The sequence below is a fragment of the Capra hircus genome, unplaced genomic scaffold, assembly GCF_001704415.2.
Source record: "Capra hircus breed San Clemente unplaced genomic scaffold, ASM170441v1, whole genome shotgun sequence".
Taxonomy (NCBI): domain Eukaryota; kingdom Metazoa; phylum Chordata; class Mammalia; order Artiodactyla; family Bovidae; genus Capra; species Capra hircus.
The window spans coordinates 182,485-206,289 of NW_017189685.1; the positions used below are offsets into that span (position 1 = coordinate 182,485).

General features: G+C 34.5%; 1 protein-coding gene across 7 annotated transcripts in view; it reads left to right on the forward strand.

Annotated features, from left to right (window-relative positions):
- Nucleotides 1-23,805, forward strand: part of LOC108634619 (lysine-specific demethylase 6A-like) — a 182,388-nt gene that overhangs the window by 104,314 nt on the left and 54,269 nt on the right. For 2 of the 7 annotated variants that reach the window (XM_018044664.1, XM_018044665.1), the window contains exons 9-16: nucleotides 9,370-9,463; nucleotides 11,232-11,358; nucleotides 15,178-15,276; nucleotides 15,401-15,620; nucleotides 16,119-16,253; nucleotides 16,707-16,862; nucleotides 18,427-18,522; nucleotides 19,137-19,520. In XM_018044664.1, coding sequence (XP_017900153.1) covers nucleotides 9,370-9,463; nucleotides 11,232-11,358; nucleotides 15,178-15,276; nucleotides 15,401-15,620; nucleotides 16,119-16,253; nucleotides 16,707-16,862; nucleotides 18,427-18,522; nucleotides 19,137-19,520 — 1,311 coding nt within the window. The remainder of the gene's footprint in view (nucleotides 1-9,369; nucleotides 9,464-11,231; nucleotides 11,359-15,177; nucleotides 15,277-15,400; nucleotides 15,621-16,118; nucleotides 16,254-16,706; nucleotides 16,863-18,426; nucleotides 18,523-19,136; nucleotides 19,521-23,805) is intronic. The other 5 variants (XM_018044667.1, XM_018044668.1, XM_018044666.1 and 2 more) reach the window with 3 other exon arrangements.

The window sequence follows — 23,805 nt, forward strand, 5'->3', positions numbered from 1 at the left end:
TTTATCTAATTTGTCACTTTTGATATGTCAGTAGTTCTAGGCCACCTATAAAAACAGAAACTTATTTTCTTATGGGAAAGGTGACAATAAACATGCAATGTGATGTATATTATGCAGAAAATAAAACCAGTCAATGAAATCAAGTACTTTACTGAGAGATATCAAAATAACTGAGGTGTCTAGCACCTAGAAAGAAGTTGAATAAAATATGGTACATTTTGTACTAACTAGTATAACCCATTTGTATATTAATGGAATGAAGAATATTTCTGGGTATCCTTTGGGAAAATATCATACATACTCTTAAGTGAATAGAGGAAGATGAAGCAATTTATACACTGTGCTGTAGTTTATTTGAGTATATGTCTGTTCTCACATGAAAAAAACTCAAAACAAATCGTTAGACATCTTGACAAATGTTTATTTACATGAACATGATGGAAGTAGCATGTTTAAATAGAAATTAATACAGTCATGCTGGACTGAGTTTATCAGTAGCAACTCTTGTGGTTGGACTTAACCTTCTTGTGCTTCCTATGATCACTAATTTCTCCTTAGGCACACAGTGAGATGATAAGAAGATAGAAAAAACCTGAGTACTACTTCTATTGGAATTGATGAAAAATTTTAAAAATTCAGTTTGTTTTGGTACATTTAAAACTGTACCACCAGAAAATTAAAGCTCGGGAAGAGAAAAACAAGTGGCGCAAAAGATAAATTGTCTAAGTCAACTATAATCTCTACTACAGTAGTTGGGAGTGGGACACAGCATACAGTCTTGTTCTTTATCTAGTCACATAATTGGCAATGTATTTTTTCAGATTAGCTAGTTATACTCTGGGTATTTCACGTTAGTTGAAGCTCACATCAGGCATGTGTATTGTAAGAAAGAAAAATCAGTTGTAAGACCTTATAGTTGTGCAGATTTTAGAACCCATGGTTTTATTTTAACATCTGTTAAGAGAAGGAAGTTTTTAAAAATGTAAAAGTTAGTAGTAAAGTTACAGAAACACCATTCGTGGTTATTTCTAATGAAAAAGGAAACTGAAGTCAGCTGTTTATTTCTATGAACTGGTTTAAGAAGAGGGAACAACAGAGAAATCTTCAAATGATTGTTCAGTAGTTTATTAAGACTTTAAGTGGGGGAAGGGGGTTGAAGGGAAACAGGCAGTTCTGTAAATTAGAAGATATTTAAGAGACATAACCAGTTTCACTTTTGATATGATATGTAGCTTGAAACTTCAAAGATTAAAAGAAAGCCAAGATATATACAGTGTTGGACACCCTTCTCAATTTTGTGAAATTTATTTCCTGTTGATGGTTATTAGTCTTGGTAACAAATTTTTTTGTTATTTGTAAAATTGACTCAAGGTTATATACAGTCATACCTCCTAATAATTATAGTACTGTTTTTTTTTCTTGCCTATCTAAGATTCACATCAACGCCTTTTTTTATCATTTTAAAGATGTTAGCAGAATATTTGGTATTACCTCTTTTGGTTTTGATTACATTGTCTCTTATAAATAAGAAGATCTCATTATTCCTCTTTCACATAGTCCTATTATATTTTTCTTTTTATGTTCTACCATTAATGAGCTTGATAATTCTTTAATTATCGGCTAATGAAACAAAACCTTGATTCTTCAAAAAATTAAATTTCTTTGTGGTCCAGTGGTCTACTTCGGCTGCAGTTTTGAGGTCACAGTTTTGATGCACGGGCGAGTAAGATACCACAGTGATGTAGTGCTGCCAAAAAATTGGAAAAATTATTAAATTTTTTTCATATGCATGTTAAGAGGGAGAAGTGCAAAAGTATACAAAAGTAGGATAATATATATACTGTTTAAAAAGTATTTTAGCAAAATAAATGACAATCATTGCATAAAGTTATACCAAAGGAAGTTTTTGTGTACAGATGATATAATTTCCTTTAAAATAATAAGTTACCCTAGTTTTATTCAAAAAGTTAACACTTGATGAGATGAGTTACTATCCCAGTATTGGTCATGGAGATCAAAATTTAAGAAATATAAAACATTTTATGAAAGCTGCATGGACTAAGAGGTCACATTACTGGATGATTCTAAGTAGCCTCTAAACAGTTTAAGAAACAAAAATTTTTGAATTTTTTACATTTCTGCAATACCTTTCCTTTTTGATTAGTTTTACTGTAGAATAAAATGACATGAACATGTACATTGTAAAGTTCCTTTCTTGTGTCCTAAGCAACCAGTTCATCTTGCAGTCAGATACCAGTGCATATAATTCTGAATATTCTTGCAGGAAGAATACTCTTCAGCTGTTGTTATTGACAGCAGTCGCTGTCTGTGTCTGACTCTTTGTGACCTCATAGACTTAGCACACCAGACTTCCCTGTCCTTTACCATTTCTTGGAACTTGCTCAAACTTGGATCCATTGAGTCAGGGATACCAACCATCTAACCATTTCATCCTCTGTGGTTCCCTTCTCCTGCATTCAGGATCTCCTAGCATCAGGGTCTGTGTCTGTGTCTAGCCTGTATCTTTTGTGAACAGTGTACTGGAATTGGCTATTCTGCATTTTGCCAACTGACATTGATTGCATAATTAATATATTTAAGGTAATTACTCTGATAATGGATAGCTTACCTCTATCCTTTTGTTGTTTGTTTTCTCATATTATATAGAGCAGTATTTCCTAACCTTTTTGGCACAAGAAGTTTCATGGAAGATAGGTTTCCACAGACAGATGGCTTGTGGGTGCAATGGGGTTTCAGGATGATTCAAATGTGTTACGTGTGTTGAGTTCTTCAAGCAGGAGGCAGATGGGAGTGATGGAAAACAGCTGTAAATGTAGTTGGAGCTTAGCTTGCTTGTCCACTACTCAGCCTGGATCTTAACAGATTGTGAACCAAAACAGATCTGGGTGTTGAGGATACTCGTCTTCGAGTTCTTACATCCCTCGTTTCCTTAGGCTATATTTAACATTCTGAATTTTTAGCAGTCTAGTTAAAGTAACAAAACCATGGCTTCAGTAGCAAATATTTTTCTTCCCTATTGATTTATTCTCTACTCTCACTCATTGTTGTTACTGTCACAAATTACATATTTAGACTCCATACCTGTGAAGACTCAGCACGGAGAAAAAGCAAAACAAAGAAAACATTAAAGGATACCTGATTTCTTTACTCCAGGATTTGGTGATGGACAGGGACACCTGCCATGCTGCGGTTCATGGGGTTGCAAAGAATGGGACACAACTGAGCAACTGAACTGAACTGAACTGATTTCTTTTAGAGGGGGCTTCCCAGCTTGGACTATTGCTCAAGAACCTGCCTGCTAATGCAGGAGACAAAAAGAGATGTGGGTTTCCTCCCTGCTTTGGGAAGATCCCCTGGAGGAGGTCATGGCAACCCACTCCAGTATTCTTGCCTGGAGAATCTCCTGAGCAGGGGAGCCTGGTGAGCTACATAACAGTCCATGGGGTTGCAAAGACTTGCCACAATGGAGATGGCTTAACATGCATCCAGCATGCATGCACACACCCATTGACAAACATGTATTCTTTTTTTGTTGGTACTTTATGTAGAAACCAGAAGATTACTTGTAAATCAAAAATACAGTACTGACTCTTTTAAGTGTACTGGGTAGGTTAATTATATCAGTTTGCTTTATTTCTTGATATGAGATTACAGTCTTTTTCTTTCAGTCTGAGTGACTCCTTTTATCAGTTTTTTTATAGGGCAGCTCTTTCACTGGATATTTTCTTAAGCAATTCTGGTTATTTTTCTTAATATTAACATTTTGAGTAAGCTTACAGAGTTTGAAGTAGACTACTGAAAACAAAAATCTTTCTAGTCAGGCTCATCTTTTAGTTCTCAAGCCAGTAACCTCAAAAGAACACTCATATTAATATCCCTAAATCTTTTCAAAATTCCTTGATTTGCATGTTGAAGATAAGAATATATCCATACATTTAAAACTTGTCTCTGGAAAGAATCATATTATATTAGCTGTAAGTCTTGGTGAAATAGTCATACTTCTGTACATTACTTCTTAAGTGTAGAGTTTGCTGTATTTGCACTGTGTATAGATCAGTGTTGCATTATTTGGAATCTTTCATCACTCTTAGTGGAAAATGTTTCACCATTAAGCAGTAACCACTCAGTCTCCTCTAACCCAATCCCTGGTAGCCTCTGTTCTGCTCTCTGTCTCTGTATATGCGTCTTGTGGATACGTCATATGAATAGATTGGTATAGCTTTTATCTGTTTGAATTACTTATTTCACTTAGCATAGTATCATCTAGGTTCTTCTGTGTTGTAACATGTATCAGATTTTATTTGAAAGCTGATTAACCTTGCCCTGTTTGTGCAGTCATCCCTCAGTGCTTGTGTGTTTTGCATATTTGTATTCAGCCAACTTCAGATCAAAAATACATTAGAAAAATAATTCCAAAAAGTTTGGAAAAACAAAACTTGAACTTGTTACATTCTTGGTACTATTTTTGAGCATTGAACTAGGTATTAGGTATTATGAATAATTTAGAGATGAATAAACCAAGTGGCAAGATGTTCATAGGTTATATGCAATAATAGCTCCATTTTATATAAGGGACTTGAAATCCAGAAAGGGTCTTTGAGCTAATTCTTGTAGATACCAGAAATAAGTATTATGTTCAGTTCAGTCGTTCAGTCATGTCCGACTCCTTGTGACCCCATGAACCACAGCACACCAGGCCTCCCTGTCCATCACCAACTCCCAGAGTCCACCCAAACCTATGTCCATTGAGTCAGTGATGCCATCCAACTATCTCATCCTCTTCTCCTCCTGCCTTCAATCTTTCCCAGCATCAGGGTCTTTTCAGATGAGTCAGCTGTTCGCATCAGGTGACCAAAGTATTGAAGTTTCAGCTTCAATATCAGTCCAACCGATGAACACCCAGGACTGATCTCCTTTAGGATGGACTGGTTGGATCTCGTTGTAGTCCAGGGGGCTCTCAAGAATCTTCTCCAACACCACAGTCCAAAAGCATCAATTCTTCAGTGCTCAGCTTTCTTTATATTCCCAACTGTCACATCCATACATGACCACTGGAGAAACCATAGCCTTGGCTAGACGGAGCTTTGTCGGCGAAGTAATGTCTCTGCTTTTGAATATGCTGTCTAGGTTGGTCATAACTTTCCTTCCAAGGAGTGAGTGTCTTTTAATTTCATGGCTGCAATCACCATCTGCAGTGATTTTGGAGCCCAAAAAAATAAAGTCTGACATTGTTTCCCCATCTGTTTCCCGTGAAGTGATGGGACCAGATGCCATGATCTTAGTTTTCTGAATGTTGAGCTTTAAGCCAACTTTTTCACTCTCCTCTTTGACTTTCATCAAGAGGCTTTTTAGTTCCTCTTCACTTTCTGCCATAAGGGTGGTATCATCTACATATCTGAAGTTATTGATATTTCCCCCAGCAGTCTTGATTCTAGCTTGTGCTTCTTCCAGGCCAGCATTTCTCATGATGTATTCTGCATATAAGTTAAATAAGCAAGGTGACAATATGCAGTCTTGACTTAGTCCTTTTCCATTTGGAACCAGTCTGTTGTTGTATGTCCAGTTCTAACTGTTGCTTCCTGACCTGCACACAGGTTTCTCAAGAGGCAGGTCAGGTGGTATTCCCATCTCTTTCAGAATTCTCCACAATTTATTGCGATCCACAGAGTCAGAGGCTTTGGCATAGTCAATAAAGCAGAAATTTGAAGCATCCCTATACTAGCATGTGAGATGAGTGCAGTTATGTGGTAGTTTGAGCATTCTTCGGCATTATCGTTCTTTGGGATTGGAATGAAAACTGACCTTTTCCAGTCCTGTGGCCACTGCTGAGTTTTCCAAATTTGCTGGCATATTGAGTGCAGCACTTTCATAGCATCATCTTTCAGGATTTGAAACAGCTCAACTGAAATTCCATTACCTCCACTAGCTTTGTTCGTAGTGATGCTTCCTAAGTATTAGGTTAATTATATGTATTATATTAATATATGTATGCCACATTTTGTTTCTCTTATTTGTGAGAAAATATTTGAATTATTTCTGAAATTTTGTAATGATGAATGAAAAAGACATAGTCTATGATGAAGAAGACTGTAGATTTTAATCCAAGATACATTAAGTTTTTAAATTTTTGTTCATTTTTATTTTGCTAATTGTTTGAGGTCTTTTGAAATTCCCTGCGTATGAACTTTAGGATCACTTTTAAAATATCTGCAAATTACAGCAGGGTTTTAATAGAGAGATTGAATCCTTAAATTGCCTTAGGAAGTGTTGTTATCTTAATATAGAAACACCTTAGAAATACTTTCATTTCAATTTCTAAGCAGTGCAAAGAAGCAAGTATTGCACCAAAGCAAGTGCATGGGTTTTTTGGTTTCCCAGTGCATATGAAGGTTATGTTTACCCTATATTATCATCTATTAAAAGTGCATTATGTCTTTAAAAATGTTTTATACTTTATATAAGACACATCTGCTTTTATCAAAAAACATAAGAAAGCAAGTATTGTTAAGAAAATGAAATTACTTTGCATACTATTGGTGGGAAGGCAGAGTGGTACAGCATGTACAGAAAATCAGTATGAAGAGGCCTCAAAAATTAAAAATAGTATAGAATCCAATTTTTTTTTTTCAGGTATCATAGGAGCCATTATTCAGACTTCTGAGTGTTTATTCAAAACAAGTTTAAATTCAAGATTTCAGAGATATTAGTTTTCCTATATTCACTGCAGCACTACTAACAATAGCTAGTATGTGAAAACAGTCATAATGGATGAATGGATAAAGAAAATTAAGTCTTTTACATATTTGGCACATTTTAAGTTGATTTTCTTCTTAGTGGTACAGTAAGTTGACTTGTTACCTTAATTTCCTTTTTGAATTATCCTCTGTTAATATATCAAAATACAGTTGATCTTTTTCTCCAGTTTATTTGTATATAATTGGTAAATAACGTACTAGTTTAAGGTATATAACATAATTAGTATATATTGTGGAATCATTTCCATGTGTAATTAGCATCAGTTGTTTGTTAAACTTTTTATTCCTGTTACTTAACATTTCAAAAATATATCACAAACGTTTTTATTACATACATCAAAAAACTTTTTCAGGCACTCACTAAAGTCTTTCTCAAAATTGCTTCTATTTTTCAGTTGGCACGGATGGATGTTTCCATGTGTAACAGTAACATCAAATAAAACTATTATTGCAAGAATGGAACTTTTAAAAAAATTAAACACTGATGAATTAAATGATTTTTCTTGAAGTAAAAGATGAATGTCCTATTTAGTGTTTTTGGAGAGGGAAATGGCAACCCACTCCAGTATTCATGCCTGTAGAATACCCATGGATAGAGGAGCATGGCAGGCTATACCCCTTGGGGTCGCAAGAGTTGGACATGACTTAGTGACTAAACCACTACCTCCACCTGTTAAGTTTATTAAGTTTCAGAATTTAAAAAAATCAGTGTTTGTGATATTTGTGAGTGAAAGATCTGCTACAGATGTATATGTTTGTGTTGCATTGGTAACAACAATTCCTACATATTGTTATACTTACATTTCCATAGGAAGTATGCAATGCTTTTCCTGCTGTGTTTTAATACTTTCATGTTCTCCTATAATTACACACTCCACAAGGCTAACATAATAGTGTCCTCCTCTGATTGCTATCAGCTTGGTTCAACTGATTTTTGCTTGTTAATTTTGTATCCTGCTTAATTTATTAACTGTATGTTTATGCTTGGCAACTGTGTATCCTTGTTTGTGGGCTGCTTTCTGAATGTTGGTTTGCTGTCTGTTAAAACTATGGCATTCTTATGTGTATGTGTGTATGTAAGAGATAAAAAGTGTAGAGTTTTCTTTTCTTCCTTCTTCGCTTGTCTCATTTAGTTTAGAGTAAAAACTGTTTTTAGCCCCAATTTATACATTTAATTGTTTTGTTTACTTAATACAGTGTCCTTGGGACTTCCCTGGTGGGCCAGTGATTAAGAATCCACCTTGCAATGCAAGAGACACTGGTTATATTTGGTCAGGGAACAGGAGACTGAGGTTCCCTATGGGGAACCTCCCTATGCCATGGAGTAACCAAGTCTTTGTGCCACAACTAGTGAATCCCATGAACAGCAAAAGATCTTGTATGATGCAACAAAGATTCCATGGGCCACAACTAATACTTAGCGCAGCCAAATACACAAATACTTGAAAAATAGAAATGTTATTTAATAAAATATGTCTTTGAAATGACTTCACCATCTTTTTCTTTTTTGTTTAAGATTGTAAAAATGTCTATCGGGCTTTTCCACATATGTTTTAAGGACACCATACTTTGGATTTTCTTTTATTATCATTTTCTGTTGTTTTGGAAGGGTTGAGTTAACATCACAGTGGCAATAAAAGATTTTAGTCTTACAGTGATTCTTGAAGGAGAACAGTGGCCAGTGGTCTCATTTGTAAATTTTCTTGTACCTTCAATATGAATATTGTTTATCATGTCTGTGGAAAGTTATGTCGTGAATACCTCATTGCTTATAAATATTTTCCAAGGACATTTTCTATTAAAGCAGTATATTTTAAAATGCAAATTAAATCTACTACTTTTCCTCTTAGACTTTGTAAAGGATAGTAGTAGCACTAATTGTATTTGCTTAATAAAATGTGCATATCATTGAAACTCTTTCCAGGTTAATTATCCATCTGCTTGTAGGATAGTTCTACAGCTTTGTGAATGTTATTAAGTAATGTCTAAAGGTGATTTTTTTTCTCCCCGTAAGTTGTGGGAAACAGTAAATGTTATAATTACCATATTTTACTGATACTATATTAGATTGAAGTGTAGTTTTACTAGCTGTTATTTTGAAAGTTGGTGATACAGAGTTAAATATTCAGTTAATGAATTAGAACTCTTATTTTCATAATGGAAACTTTAAAAATATTATTGTCTGAATCATATACTGCTTAATTTTATGATGTATATAACATATATATGAGTGTTTATTCCAGTTTATTAGTTGAAACATTAATTCTATGCTTAAAGGCTTTTTTAGGTGAAGTATAGTTGATGTTATATATGGAATATATACAACATAGATATTCCAGTTTTTAAAGATTTCATTGCATTTTAATCTGTTGTAAAATATCAACTAAATTTCCTATGTGTATAATACATCCTTGTGCTTACCCCTTTTATACACAATAGTTTGTCCCTCCTAACCCGTTTAATTCATCTATTTTGCCCCTCCTCCATTCCCTCTCCCAAGTAGTAACCACTAGTTTGTTTTCTATATCTGTGTTAACTTTTTTTTGTTGCAGTAATGATGTATCTTTTTTTCTGAATATCTTCTGCTCTTTAGAGAATGTATCATTCTGCGAAGGAAGCTTATGAACAGCTTTTACAGACAGAAAACCTACCTGCACAAGTAAAAGCAACTGTTTTACAACAGTTAGGTACATAAAAGTTTACATCTTATTACATATTGCATTATTATTAAAATTTTGGTGGGTGTGGGTAGGAACAGTTTTAATTCTTCTGCTTAAAAATAACTTTTCACTAAACTCCTGTGTTTTAGAATTAATTGTGTTTTAGAATTAATTGTGATGTGTATTGAGATTGTATTTTAAGTGAGTATTTTATATTGTAAATATTCCTGTTGTAAATGTACTTCTCTCCTTTTTTTTTCTTTTGGTCAAGAGTTAATGTATTTATTCCTTATTTGCTAGTATAGTCATTCAGTTGTGTCTGACTCAATGACCCCATAGTTTTTGGTCGAGTTAATGTATTTATTCCTTATTTGCTTGTTTTAATCATTCAATTGTGTCTGACTCAGTGACCCTGTAGTTTGTAGTTGTAGCCTGCCAGACTTCTTTGTCCATGGGATTTCCCAGGCAAAATTCTGGAGTGGGTTGCCATTTCCTCCACGGAATCTTGCTGACCCATCTAGCATATTTCATCTCATAATTTACATTCAGTGGTCCAGTCCACTCCTTTTAAGTTCTCAACATTCTTCTTTAGTAATTAGCCTCTAGAAGAGGTTTGAACATTCCTCTGTGCTTATTATAAGCACTCTGTGAAGTTAAATGAGTTAAAATAATTCAAATGGTAGTTATGTGCTGTGAGCTTGTTTTCATAGGGGGTTTTATTATGTGATGTAATAGAACTATGTCACCTAAAAATGAAAGAATATTTTATTTATTTTCTGTAGCTACTTGTTACATTCTTATATTTAAAAAGCAAAAGTTTGGTGCTTAGAAATAATGTAATATATTACTACTACTTTATTGATAGTAAGAATACTCTGCAGTAATTCATTTTGTTAGTTATTTATCATATATATATTAAATGTTTAGATTTGGTTTTTAAAATTTGCTTTTTGTTTCAGTATTTGGTTTTGAGCAAATAGTTTCTAAATTTTAATGAACTTGTGATAATGTATTTTTGAAATGGCAGTATTTTGCCTATAATGTCAAGAGCAGTTAGTCATACTTTTGCCTAGATTATATATACTTTTGCAAAGGTAATATTATAACTTGACTGACAGTTAAAGCACTATATTTCCATTTGTGTTAAGTGTTTAACATTTTTTTCATGGTCCAATCTTTCCATTGCCTTTGCTGCTATAACACTTCTACTTTTTCATTATTCAAATGCTGTATTGCTTTTATCTGTTTTGGAACCAGTTTTTTATTTACATATTCATATAGCTTTGGAAATATTTTGGTTTTGATGATATGTTTGGGATTTTTTGAAAATAATTAATGCAAGTAAACTTAATGCAAGTAGGATCTTGGTAAGGTTTTCTTTTTAATAATTTATCTTTGAATATTTTTAGTTTCATTTATTCCTGAGAGATGAACATGAACTTACTAGATTGTTTTCAAAATATTTCAGCCTTTGAAGAATAAGCAGATTAATCCTCTTTATACTTTTTGGCTTATAAATCAATATTTTATTTTCCAAATTAAATTTAGAAAAGGAGTATCTGTGTATGACTTCTGTGTAGTGCCCTAGATGTTTTAAGTTTCCTTCTGTTGATTATATCCCTTTTAGTAAAATGGATTTTCCTGTAGCTACCTTTGATAGTTCAAAATTTAGGAAAGTTTGATTCAAGATAAGTAAATAAATATACAAGAAGGGTATTTGTGTGCTTCATGATTTTCTTGAGGCTAGAAGAGTGGTTGAATCATGGGTAAATGGCTTCCACTTGATTAATTATAGGATGGATGCATCATAACGTGGATCTATTAGGAGACCAAGCCACCAAGGAAAGCTGTGCTATTCAGTATCTCCAAAAGTCATTGGAGGCAGATCCTAATTCTGGCCAGTCTTGGTATTTCCTTGGCAGGTGAGACCAGACTCTTGGGTTGTGCTATGTAGAGGTGGTTTATAATCTACAATGTTAATGTAATCTATAATATCCTTAGTGGCAGTTTATTTTAAAAACATTGTGACAGATTTTTGGGTGGTAAATTTGATCATTTCAGATCATTCTGAATTAGGTGCTTTTACTGAAGAATTCTTATTCTGCTTATTAGATTTCATTTCATTTTGTCTTGTGACTTGAATTACTTAGGAGTTTTAAAGAATTTTATTATATGCTAATTGGGGTATTGTTTTTCTGTTCAGTATTTAAAGTGTTTATCATTTTTATCACTTTTAAAATGTATTTATTTAACAGAGAATTCATTTTTTTTCCATGTGATGATTGTGTCTAGCATATTAAAAAGTCTAAACCATTTGAAGTTGGAATTTTCCACTGATTAATGAATGGATTGTATTAGATATATCAGTACCTTTTTTCAGTGTTATAAATTTAACTTTAATTGTCTTACTTGGTTTGACTGTAAATTTTGTCCCTTTCTTATTGACATTGAGTTTGTTTATTTATGTAAAGGTTAATTCACATTTAGGTTTTGTGTTAATATTAGCTTTTAGTGGCTTTTTCTTTTAAAAAGGAAGTATACTTATATTTAGATTATTATTAAAATTTCTTTTTTAAAAATTTCATTTTTGACTAATTTTGTTTAATAAAGCTAGCTACTTTTCTTATAGAGTTTTTCTGATATCCTCTAGGTTTGTAAAAATCTAGTTTGAATTCCTTTTAGTGTTTTCTCCTCTGCTAAACATCCTACGGGATAAGCTGAATCTTTCTTATCTTCCATTTCCATTTGTTGTTACCAACCAAGCATTTAGTAAATGAAATAAATGAACTAAGTAGTTTTTCTTTTGGAGCTAATAAGATTTTTACCTTTGTACAAAATTTATCTTAATGGGGTGATTTTAAAAGAGGTTTATCTTTAGAAAGAAGAGAGTGTGACACATAATATTAGGTTTTTTTATTAGCACTCCTACTAATTTAGATTTTTAAAAGAATATGACAAAGGATATTTTTTTCCTTTTGATCCAAGACAAAAATCTGTAGCATAATGTCATTTACATTGTATGTGACTCTTAAGTGTAACAGATCCTTTTGTTGTTTCTGTTTAATCACAGCCATGTACAATACATGTAAAAAAATATGTTTAAAATCTTCATTTTAGTAAAGATATACTTTCCCATCTCTTTGGGAAAAGCAGGATACTACAGAGGAATTAATTGAGGTTATCTGAATTTAAAACAATATATGTTCTGCTTTTTAATATTTTTTCTACCAATATGGACCCCAGTCTAGATTTCTCAATTACATAATAGTTCTTCTGGGCCAAAGATGATCATTTTATACAGCATTTATTTACTTTTAAAAGAATATTTATTTATTTGGTTGTCAAGGGTCTTAGTTGCAGCATGTGGGATCTATTTCTCTGATTTGAGGCCAAACCCAGACCTCCTGCATTGGCAGCACAGGATGTTGTTCGCCCCTGAAGCACCAGGAAAGTCCCTGCTGCTGCTGCTGCTAAGTTGCTTCAGTCGTGTCCAACTCTGTGCAGCCCCATAGATGGCAGCCCCCCAGGCTGCCTCGTCCTTGGGATTCTCCAGGCAAGAACACTGGAGTGGATTGCCATTTCCTTTGCCAGTGCATGAAAGTGAAAAGTGAAAGGGAAGTTGCTCAGTCGTGTCCGACTCTTAGCGACCCCAGATGGCAGCCCACCAGGCTCCTCCATCCATGGAATTTGCCAGGCAGGAGTACTGAAGTGGAGTGCCATTGCCTTCTCCAAGGAAAGTCCCTAGACAGCATTTATTTTTAATGCTAGTTTTTCCCCATAATTTTGTTTCTTTTCCCTGATGCCTTTTGATATGCTGCCTCTAATTGACTTTACTAATAGAAAACAGAATCACATTTCTGCCAAATGATATTTTAAAGCTTATTGAAGGACTTCCTGGTGCTCCAGTAGTAATCTGCTTGCCAGTACAGGGTACATGGTTTTGATCCCTGGTCTGGGATAATCTCACATACCATGGAACAACTAAACTAAGCCTATACACTGCAGCTAGTGAACTCACTCACCCTGGAGCCCAGATACCACAACTAGAGAGTGACCATCAGTTCAGTTCACTTCAGTTGCTCAGTCGTGTCCAACTCTTTGCAACCCCATGAACCGCAGCACACCAGGCCTCCCTGTCAATCACCAGCTCTCGGAGTTCAGAGAGTGACCATGCTGCTGCTGCTGCTAAGTCGCTTCAGTCGTGTCCGACTCTGTGCGACCCCATAGACGGCAGCCCACCACGCTCCCCTGTCCCTGGGATTCTCCAGGCAAAAACACTGCAGTAGGTTGCCATTTCCTTCTCCAGTGCATAAAACTGAAAAGTGAAAGTGAAGTCACTGAGTTGGGTCCAACTCTCAGCGACCCAATGGACTGCAGCCCACTAGGCTCCTCCATCCATGGGATTTTCCCAGCAAGAGTACCGGAGTGGGGTGCCATCGCCTTCTCTGAGAGAGTAACCATAGGCAGAAGGAAACCGAGTGTAACCATGGTTAGTTAGATGAAAAAAACTTACTGAAGCTCTGAATGAGGATCTCAATGTCTGTAAAATTTATAGAGATTTGATGATCCTAGTATTTAAAAAAAGGTGTTACCTCTGTGTCCAAGGCTTTATTTTATATTATTACTGTTTCTTGAGTGAGATGTGTGTGTTAAATTGAGATAGGGATGTTGCAGTATAGTAGTAACACTGGTAATGAAAGTGTTAGAGTCTGCCACACGCAGAAAACTGAAAAAATTAGGAATGATCAGATAGCAACTTATTTTACCGTTTCATGTTGCAAGTAGGGAACATGAATTCAAGGAAGTAGTTTTCTCAAGGTAACATAATAATTCATGTAGCAGAAAGAGGTAAAACCCAGCTTTACTTAGTGCTTCAGTTCTCTTAACATTAAGTAAAGCAGGAGATACATACAGCATTTGTCTGATCATTAAAATACTTTCATTAAAAATTTTATTCTGTCTGTTAATATTCATACTGTCTCTAATGTTTATACTTGGTTTGCGTTATTGTTCCTGTTTTAATTCTGCCTCAAGACTCTAAGGTTGTATGCATTCTTTGAAATTGCTGTCTCTGTCTCTTTTACTGGCCTTTCTAATGTTTGTCAGCCCACAAATCAGCCGTTCTTTAGGCTTTTTTGTACCCTTTTTTGTGTTTATTTTAATATTAACTGTATCTCAGTTTTATGTTGTTCATAAGTTAAGAAATGTTTGTCATTGTTATCTTTAAGTTCAGAAAGAAAAATTTGGATGTACTGATTGAGGTCACTATCAACATTTAATTTCTCTTTGTTACTTAGCTCTTATATTCTTGGAATGTAAGAAGCTTGAGTTTAAAGTACGTATAAAAGAGCTCTGTATTAAAGTTTCTTCTCTTGCTGCTGCTAAGTCACTTCAGTTGTGTCCAACTCTGTGTGACCCCATAGACAGCAGCCTACCAGGCTCCCCCATCCCTGGGATTCTCCAGGCAAGAACACTGGAGTGGGTTGCCATTTCTGGCTGTAATGGTTTGAAAAGAATACGTTATACAACATTTGCTTGCAATCATAAGACAGAAAGTTAATTTAATAGCAGTTATAATGTACATTAAAATCACTATGTGTAAGCACATATCTTGATTAACAAGTATTTTCCCTTTCCATATACATCATTTTGACAAGGTAATAAAGTTATTTAAGTGTTTGTGGAAATATAAATACATTAAACTGTATATCTATATCTACCGTGTTCCTTCCCTCTTTCAGGTGCTATTCAAGTATCGGAAAGGTTCAGGATGCTTTTATATCTTATAGGCAGTCTATTGATAAATCAGAAGCAAGTGCAGATACCTGGTGTTCAATAGGGTAAGGCTTGTGTGTGTTAAGTTTATAATGCTTTAATTGATGTCCCTGTTTATTGAACTTCATCTGTATGCATGTATTAATGTTACACATAGTCAGTTTTAGTAAACTTTATTTCTCTTTCCAGTGTGCTCTATCAGCAACAAAATCAGCCTATGGATGCATTACAGGCCTATATTTGTGCTGTACAGTTGGACCATGGACATGCAGCAGCATGGATGGACCTGGGCACTCTGTATGAATCCTGTAACCAACCTCAAGATGCCATTAAATGCTACTTAAATGCAACTAGAAGCAAAAGTTGCAGTAATACCTCTATGCTCACAGGAAGGATTAAAGTTTTACAGGTACATTCTTGAAGTAGCATATTTTAAAGACATTTCCATAAATACCTGGCAGAGGAGGGTGGCTGGAAAGTTTGTCTAATTTTGTTTGATATCAATAATTTATTTCCATAGCTTTGATATCTATGATGATACTACTTTTCACTTTAAGATAATACTATATTGAAAGTTTTGCATCCTTACTTTTTCTGATTCATGTTAATTTGCGTGATTTTGTGTGCTATCTACATTTTTAAGTTATAACATTTTAGAGAAAAGAACACAGTTGTTTTCCACTCGTGTGAAATTTCGCAAGGTATCCAAAAGAATTCTGAAAAACAGCTTAGCTTTTTTCCTATTCTTGAAAGTATGTTTTAGTTATCCTCTTTAGCATATATCTGAAACCCCAGATTTATAATCTGCTTTCTTTAAAAAATACCTATAAATTGAGGAAGTTTTAGTGGACTTGCTCTTACTCAAGTAGTCCTGTGTTAAATTTGCTTTTTACATAATTTTTCCTAGGCTCAGTTGTGTAACCTTCCACAAGGTAGTCTACAGAATAAAACTAAATTGCTTCCTAGTATTGAGGAGGCATGGAGCCTACCAATACCCGCAGAGCTTACCTCCAGGCAGGGTGCCATGAACACAGCACAGCAGGTGAGAAGTTGGGTTATCTTCTCTAGGTGCCCAGCTTTAAGGGTTCTGTCCAATGTGTAGTGATCAGATCTAAATTACTAAGTGAAGAATTGGCTTTAAAAAAAAAAAATAAATTCCTTTCAATTTTACTACTAAGGGACTTTAGATCAAAATAAAACTTCCTCTGATATGGGAAGATTCTTGGGGTAGTTTAAAACTTTTGTATAGTTTTGTGATTTCAAAAGGGATTTCTTAAGGGACTTTCATACAGTATTTTATTTAATATTTTAAAAAGTAAGTTTTTAAAAATAAGGTGCACATTCTCCATTGGTGAAACTTGACTTTGATTTTCAATTGCAATCCATGATGTCTACATAGTTTTGGAAAGTAAGCAATTCATCAGATTTTATAATTTTAAGGCATGAATTAAGAATATATAGAACCATATTTTTTTTTTACCTCTGTGATCCTTAGGCTTACAAAGCTCATCATCCAAATACTGAACCTGTATTAGGCCTCAATGAAACACCAATTTCACAGCAGCCCTTGCCAGTACATATGATTACCTATAGTGAAGTAGATGACCTGTCCAGTCCTGCCAAGAGGAAAAGAATATCCAGTCCAGCAAAGGTATATATAAATTTTTCAGAGAAATGGAAGATTTCAATTAGAAATGAAAGTCTGAGTCTTCTGAAGTTGTGCCTATCTTATATTTTAACTATTTGTTCCTCAGAGAGTGAAAAGGGGTTTTTTTTTTTAGCTATTAAAAGCAGTATTTCCTCTCCTGAAATTGTAGCATCATTTAAATATAGGAAGTAGGGATAACTTTATGTTCGTGAAGACATTTTATTCATTTCCCTGCTTTTCTGAATACACTTTTACCACCATTTTGTATGGACATTAAAATAGAGTGTTGAATATAATGGACAGTCTGTTAGATCTTTGAGTCACGGTTCAGATGAACATATATTTTAAGGAGGAGTTAAACAATAAATGACTTTCCAGATGTATAATTTTCCAAATGGGTTATGCATTAATTTTTTTAATGCTTTTAAAACATAAGCCTTGTTTATCTGTAAATATTCCAATTGCTAGTCATTTAGTATCTCATGAGTTGTAACTATTGGTGTATGGATTTAATCAAATTTTTTAATATAAAATAAATTTTCCTGAGAATAGTTCTGAGAACTGACATAGTGGTCAAACTGTATCATATACTTCAGTAGAGGAACAAGTTGATTCATGGTGTTTGACACCACAGAAATTACAGGTATGAAGTACTCTTTGGACAGTTTTAATCACATGTTTTAACATAGTGGAAGTAATAAGCTTTCAGCTTTTGTTGGGTATTAATTCTTAAAATTGAATGGCAGTAAATGAAGTTAATATGTACATAAGTGTAATGAGCCTACATTTTCCAAAGGAATAGAAATCATAATACATTTTTGTTTTCTACTTTTTAACAAAGAAGTAATATATTCATATATTTGAAATTTAAGAATTATGAGGGGATCGGGGTGTATAGGTTTTAAAGGGTCCTTGAAATTCCTGCCTCCAGCTACTTAATTTCTCTTTCCAATAAATAATCAGAATTAGTAATTTCTTTGTTTTTTTTTCTTTTGTTTCTAGAGATACATATACATGTACAAGAAAACGTGCTGATCTCAGTTTTCTTTTTATCCCTTATACTAATATAGCTTGTTGACTGCTATATCTTCTCTCCCTGTTCACCTTCCTCAAAGATCTATCTTTGAGATATTATCATGTATTTTATGGCTACTTTGTTCTTCATGGCTACATGATGCTACATTTTAAAATCTCTTGGAAGCCACATGTTGTTTAACTAGATTTCTGTTGTTAGACTTTTGCATAATTTCTGCCTATTATAAACAAGGCTGCCCTTAAGCATTTTTGTTATGACATATTTTATTGTTAAACAACTTTCTCTTTGAATTATTATTTCCTTTCCATATAATGTATTTAATTCAAAACACAAAAATTATTTTCATCAAGTGAATTCTTGTTTTTTTTAATCTTAGCTTTTTGTAATGACTTCATTTTGGTATTGATTACATTTGGTTAGAAATCACTGTATGTCAAAACACAAAATTGTTTGGTTTGTAAGTTACAGGTTGCTTGCTGGTGACTTATTTATTTCTTTGATTTATCTCTGTGTACTTTAAAATCTTTCTAGTACCTGGAACAGCTACGCACAGATAGAGATCATTTAAATCCGACACAGAAACTGATGCTGCAACAGTTGGAAAGTCAGTTTGTCTTAATGCAGCAAGTATGTATCCCATTTTCATTATAAATACTTATCACTTATGTTAAGTATTTTTCTTGACTACAACATCACTTAAGAATTTATTAATGCTTATTTCTACTTTTTATGTGTAGTCATTAGAATTTATATATCTGAGCTTTAAATACCACTGGTGGACAGTATTATTTTTTAATAGCTATAAATTAATTTGGAAAACAATAGGAAATATATTTTATGTTTTTTGCATATTTCAGGTGTATTCTGTAGGCTTACTTTTTATTACTTTACAATTAAAGAAAATATACTGAAGTGGAGAAGTCTTAAGGATTATTTTCAAGGATTTGGCATAAATGGAATGGCCATCTGAAATCCCTTACTTCATAATGAGAAATAAAGCCTGTAAATGACTAACTCACTGTTTTCAATTGCTTTCTTTTGCCCGCATACCCCTAATAAGCAAAGGCTTCTTTTAAATATATAGTGAAAAAGATTTGGCTTTATCTGTATAAACATGGCATTTCATTTCTAAAATGTATGTTTTTTAACCTGGGGAGATTAAATGTAATGATAAAGTTAGGGATATATTGATAACACATTTTCAAAGTCACACAAGCAGGTTTTCTTTTTTGTTTTTGAAGATGAGACAAACAGGACAAACTACTGGAATTCCTAATGGGCCAATAGCTGATTCATCACTGCCTACAAACTCTCTCTCTAGGCAGCAACCACATTCTGCTCTACCCAGAGTACCTAGTGTCTCTCAGCCTGAAGTGCACTCTGCTTGTTTTGAAAATCCTTTGTCCAGTGGACCTTTTCCTGCACGCTATGTTCTTTCTGGCTCCTCAAAACCACTAGGGTGTACAGACACTAATTTGGTAGGCAATAATTACTTAACACGAAGTGGAAATAATGGAAATGTGCCTTATCTGCAGCAAAACACATTCACTCTACCTCATAACTGCACAAACCTGACCAGCAGAACAGAAGAGCCATGGAGAAAACAACTATCTAACTCCACTCAGGTAAAAGAAAGATTAGCTGCTTTACTTGTTACATAGTAATTTTTCTTTGACTTGTATACCTTTGGAGGAGAAGAAATTACAATTTAAGAAATATTATCTTTTTTTTAAACAATTCACAATTATCTCAGAATTTTGTGTTTCAGTATTAATACAATGTTGTAAGGTCATCTGTGCAGTTACCTATCTGGTAGTTACGTATCTAGTGTAAAGTAATATATATATGAATTATGCTAGACAGTCTGAAGGTAAAGAAAATAACCACAGACATAGTTCTTTCAGATTCCATTGCTTAATGAATGAAAGTATCATGGCCATGATTTTTAATTGCAGTTATTTAATATATGCAGATATATCCTGCATACAATCAATATTCTACTAGCTGTGAAGCATTTATTTTAGTGTGGTAAAAAGCCTAATGAAAAAAGATTCACCTATGATAAATTACAATAAAATCTGATTTGCACTGTGGAGAAAGTAGCTTGCTGCTGCTGCTAAGTCACTTCAGTCGTGCCCGACTCTGTGCGACCCCATAGACGGCAGCCCACCAGGCTCCCCCATCCCTGGGATTCTCCAGGCAAGAACACTGGAGTGGGTTGCCATTTCCTTCTCCAATGCATGAAAGTGAAAAGTGAAAGTGAAGCCACTCAGACCCTCAATGACCCCGTGGACTGCAGCCTTCTAGGCTCCTCTGTCCATGGGATTTTCCAGGCAGGAGTACTGGAGTGGGGTGCCATTAGGAGGGAACTAAGAAGTTACAGTCTCAGAGAACTGAATTTAGAAGAGCAAGTCACAGCAAATGTAGCTACAGTGTAGTTTATAAAGATGAAACACAAAGGATCAGGTTTAATTTGTGAAGGGCTTGATGAATCCTAAGAGGAAATGAGAGACATTCAGTTTTGATACAGAGATAGGGATTTCTTGAACAGCCACCTCCTTAAAAGTTATTAACTACATTTTATATCACTTTAAATGGTTTTAAAAAACTGAGCAGAAATTGTGAAAAGTCTCTAAAACTACTCCCCCTACCAATGTTTCCACTAACCTGAACATCATATACTGGAATATGATAGAGCCCCATAATTTACATTCTGATACATTCTTTCTATTGCACATTATATGATTTTGACAAATGTATATGATATGTGTCTATCTTCATTACAAAATAGATTCGTAAACATACCCTGTGCACAGTTTACTCCTCTAGCCTTCTTTCAATATGTAGAAACAACAGATCTTGTTATTGTCTATATGGTTGCTTTTGAATGTCGTATAATTAAAAGCATACAGGATGTTGCCTGTTTAGAATGATTTTCTCTTACCAATATACATTTAGTTTTCTTTGTGTGTTTCCTTGAGATGATAACTATATTTATTTTTGATCACTTAGTTGTTTGCATTAACTGCACTTTGTTTATGCACTCACTCTGTGTTATTATTTCTTTCTTTCTTTCTTTCTTTTTTTTTTACTATGTCTCCTTTATTTGTTTATGCTGAAACAGACAGGAAAGTCAAATAGTTCAGATATATTTTTCTTGTTATTCATTCAATTCACAATATTGATTATGTACATTAGCTGCGCATAGGATCAGAGAATATTCTAACAAAATACATGGGGCTCTTGTGCAGATTTGTGTGGACTTAGTTTTTAACTCGTTCAGGTAAAGACTGAAGAGCATGATGAATGGATCATACTATAAGAGCACTAATTACTTTTCTAAGAAACTGACAGCTATCTTCTACAAAGACTTTTATGTTCATTGCCTCCCTCAGTGACTGAGGCTTCTGTTTACTCTAGCTTCTCCCACCAACTGAGAGTTGCTGGGTTTAGGCAGACTAAAAGTACCACAGAATGAGTGCTTTATAAACAGCAGAGTTTTTATACTCCTGGAGTCAGAAAAATGCAAGATCAAGTCATCAACAGATTTTTATGTTTTTTTAGAGCTCTCTTATTACTCATAGTTGACTCTCTTCTCATTGTACTTGTAGTTCACAAAATGAATGTCTGTGGTTGGTATTTTATGTATTTGTTTGTTTCAGGCTGTGCTGGGTCTTCGTTGCTGCACAGGATTTTCTCTACCGTGAGTGGGGGCTACTCTCTAGTTGTGATGCTCGGACTTCTCATTTCGGTAGTATCTCTTGTTGCAGAGCACAGGCTCAGTAGTTGTGGTTTCTGGGCTCTAGAGTACAGGCTCAGTAGTCATGGCACACAGGCTTAGTTGCTCCCATAGCATGTGGGGTCTTCTTGACACAAATCAAACCCATGATTCCTGCATTGACAGGCAGATTCCTTAGTATTGAGCAATCAGGGAAGCCCCTTGATGGTGGAAGACACAAATTCCTTTCTTCTAACCTAATCACCTTTGAAGGCCTTGCTTCATATACAGTGAAGACTTAACTTGAGGGTAGCAATTTTGGTGGACACATTCAGTTGATGTGTTTTAAATATTACTGATTCAAATAGGGAGGTAGTGATGTATCATTTTTTTTAAAATCTAATATAACTGATGATTTTTGGAGCATGTTTCAGTTCAGTTCAGTCACTAAATCATGTCCAACTCTTTGCACCACCATGGACTGTAGCATGCTAGGCTTCCCTGTCTGATACCAACTCATGGAGCTTACTCAAACTAATGTACAATGAGTCAGTGATGCCATCTGACATCTTATCCTCTGTCATCCCGTTCTCCTGCCTTCACTTTTTCCCAGCTCATGGGCTTTTCTAATGAGTCAGTTCTTTGCATCAAGTGGCTAAAGTATTGGAGCTTTAGCTTCAACATCAGTCCAACTCTATGGACATAGACTTTGAGCAAACCCCAGAAGATAGTGATAGACAGGGAAGCCTGGTGTGCTTCAGTCCATAGGATTGCAGAGAGTCAGACACGACTGAGTGACTGAACAGCAATGCCTTTTGTAAATATATTTTCCCAGTCTTCATTTACCTTCTCATTATCTTACAGTGTCGTTCACAGAAGTTTTAAATTTTAATGAACTCCAGCTTATCAATTCTTTCTTTTATGATAGTGCCTTAGAAAGTGTATTTAAAACATTGCACCATGCTACATAATTTCACCTATATTACCTTCTAGGAGTTCCATACGTCTGCATTTTATATTTGAGTCTAAGGCTCACTTGGAGTTAATTTTTGTTACTGGTGTAACGTGTAAAAATTTTCCTTTCTCTTCTGCTAAATAATTTTAAAATGTTTATGTATATATGTATTTTCAAGTGTGCCTTGTCTGTATTTCTGTGTCCGGGCTTTCTTTAGTTGAAGAGAACAGAAGCTACTCCAGTTACGGTGCACGAGTTTTTCCTTGTGGTGATGTCCCTTGTTGTGGAGCACAGTCTTTAGTGCACTGGCTTGGTAGTTGTAGCACACAAGCTCAATAATTGTGGCTTGCAGGATCCAGAGCAAACAGATTTCAGTAGTTGTGGGGCACAGGCTGAGTTACTTCATGGCATGTGAGATCTTCTTAGACCAGGGATCATTCCTATGTCCCCTGATCGGCAGGCAAATTCTTAACTGCTCAACCACGAGAGAATTCCCAAAGATTCTTTTTTTCAATATGAATTCTCAGATTTTCCACACCATTCCTTGAAAAGACTGTCTCTGCTTCATTTTATTGCCTGTGCTCTGTTGTCAGAGATTAGTTGACTATATTTCTGTAGGTTTATTTATCAGCTATGTATTTTGTTATGTTGATCATTTATCTGTTACTTTTGTCAGTACCATGCTGCCTTGATTAATTTAGCTTTATATTAAAATCATTAAATAAACCTGTGTGAGTCCTCTAATGTTGTACTTCAACATTATGTTGGATTTTGGGGGTCTTTTGTCTCTTCTTCTTATGTCAGAATCACTTTGTTAAAAATTTGTAAAAATAACATTGAATTTTTATTTGCTTGCATTGAATCTGTGAATCAAGTTTGTAAAAACTGACATCTTAAATAATACTAAGTTTTCCTTCTGAAGAATGTGGAAACTCTCTCTTGTTACTTAGTTATTTTTTAGTCAGTGCTTTGTACTTTTTTCATAAAGGTTTCAGATAACTATTTTATTGAATTTTTCATACATACTTTTTAGGGCAAGTGCTAATGTAGTGGTTGTTGTTTAGTCTAAGCCATGTCTGACTCTTGGGACCCCATGGACTGTAGACTGCAAGTTCCTCTGATCCTGGGATTCTTTAGGGAAGAATACTGAAGTGAGTTGCTATTTCCTTTTCCAAGGGATCTTTGCAACTCAGGGATCAAACTCATTGTCTCCTACGTTAGCAGGCAGATTCCTTAG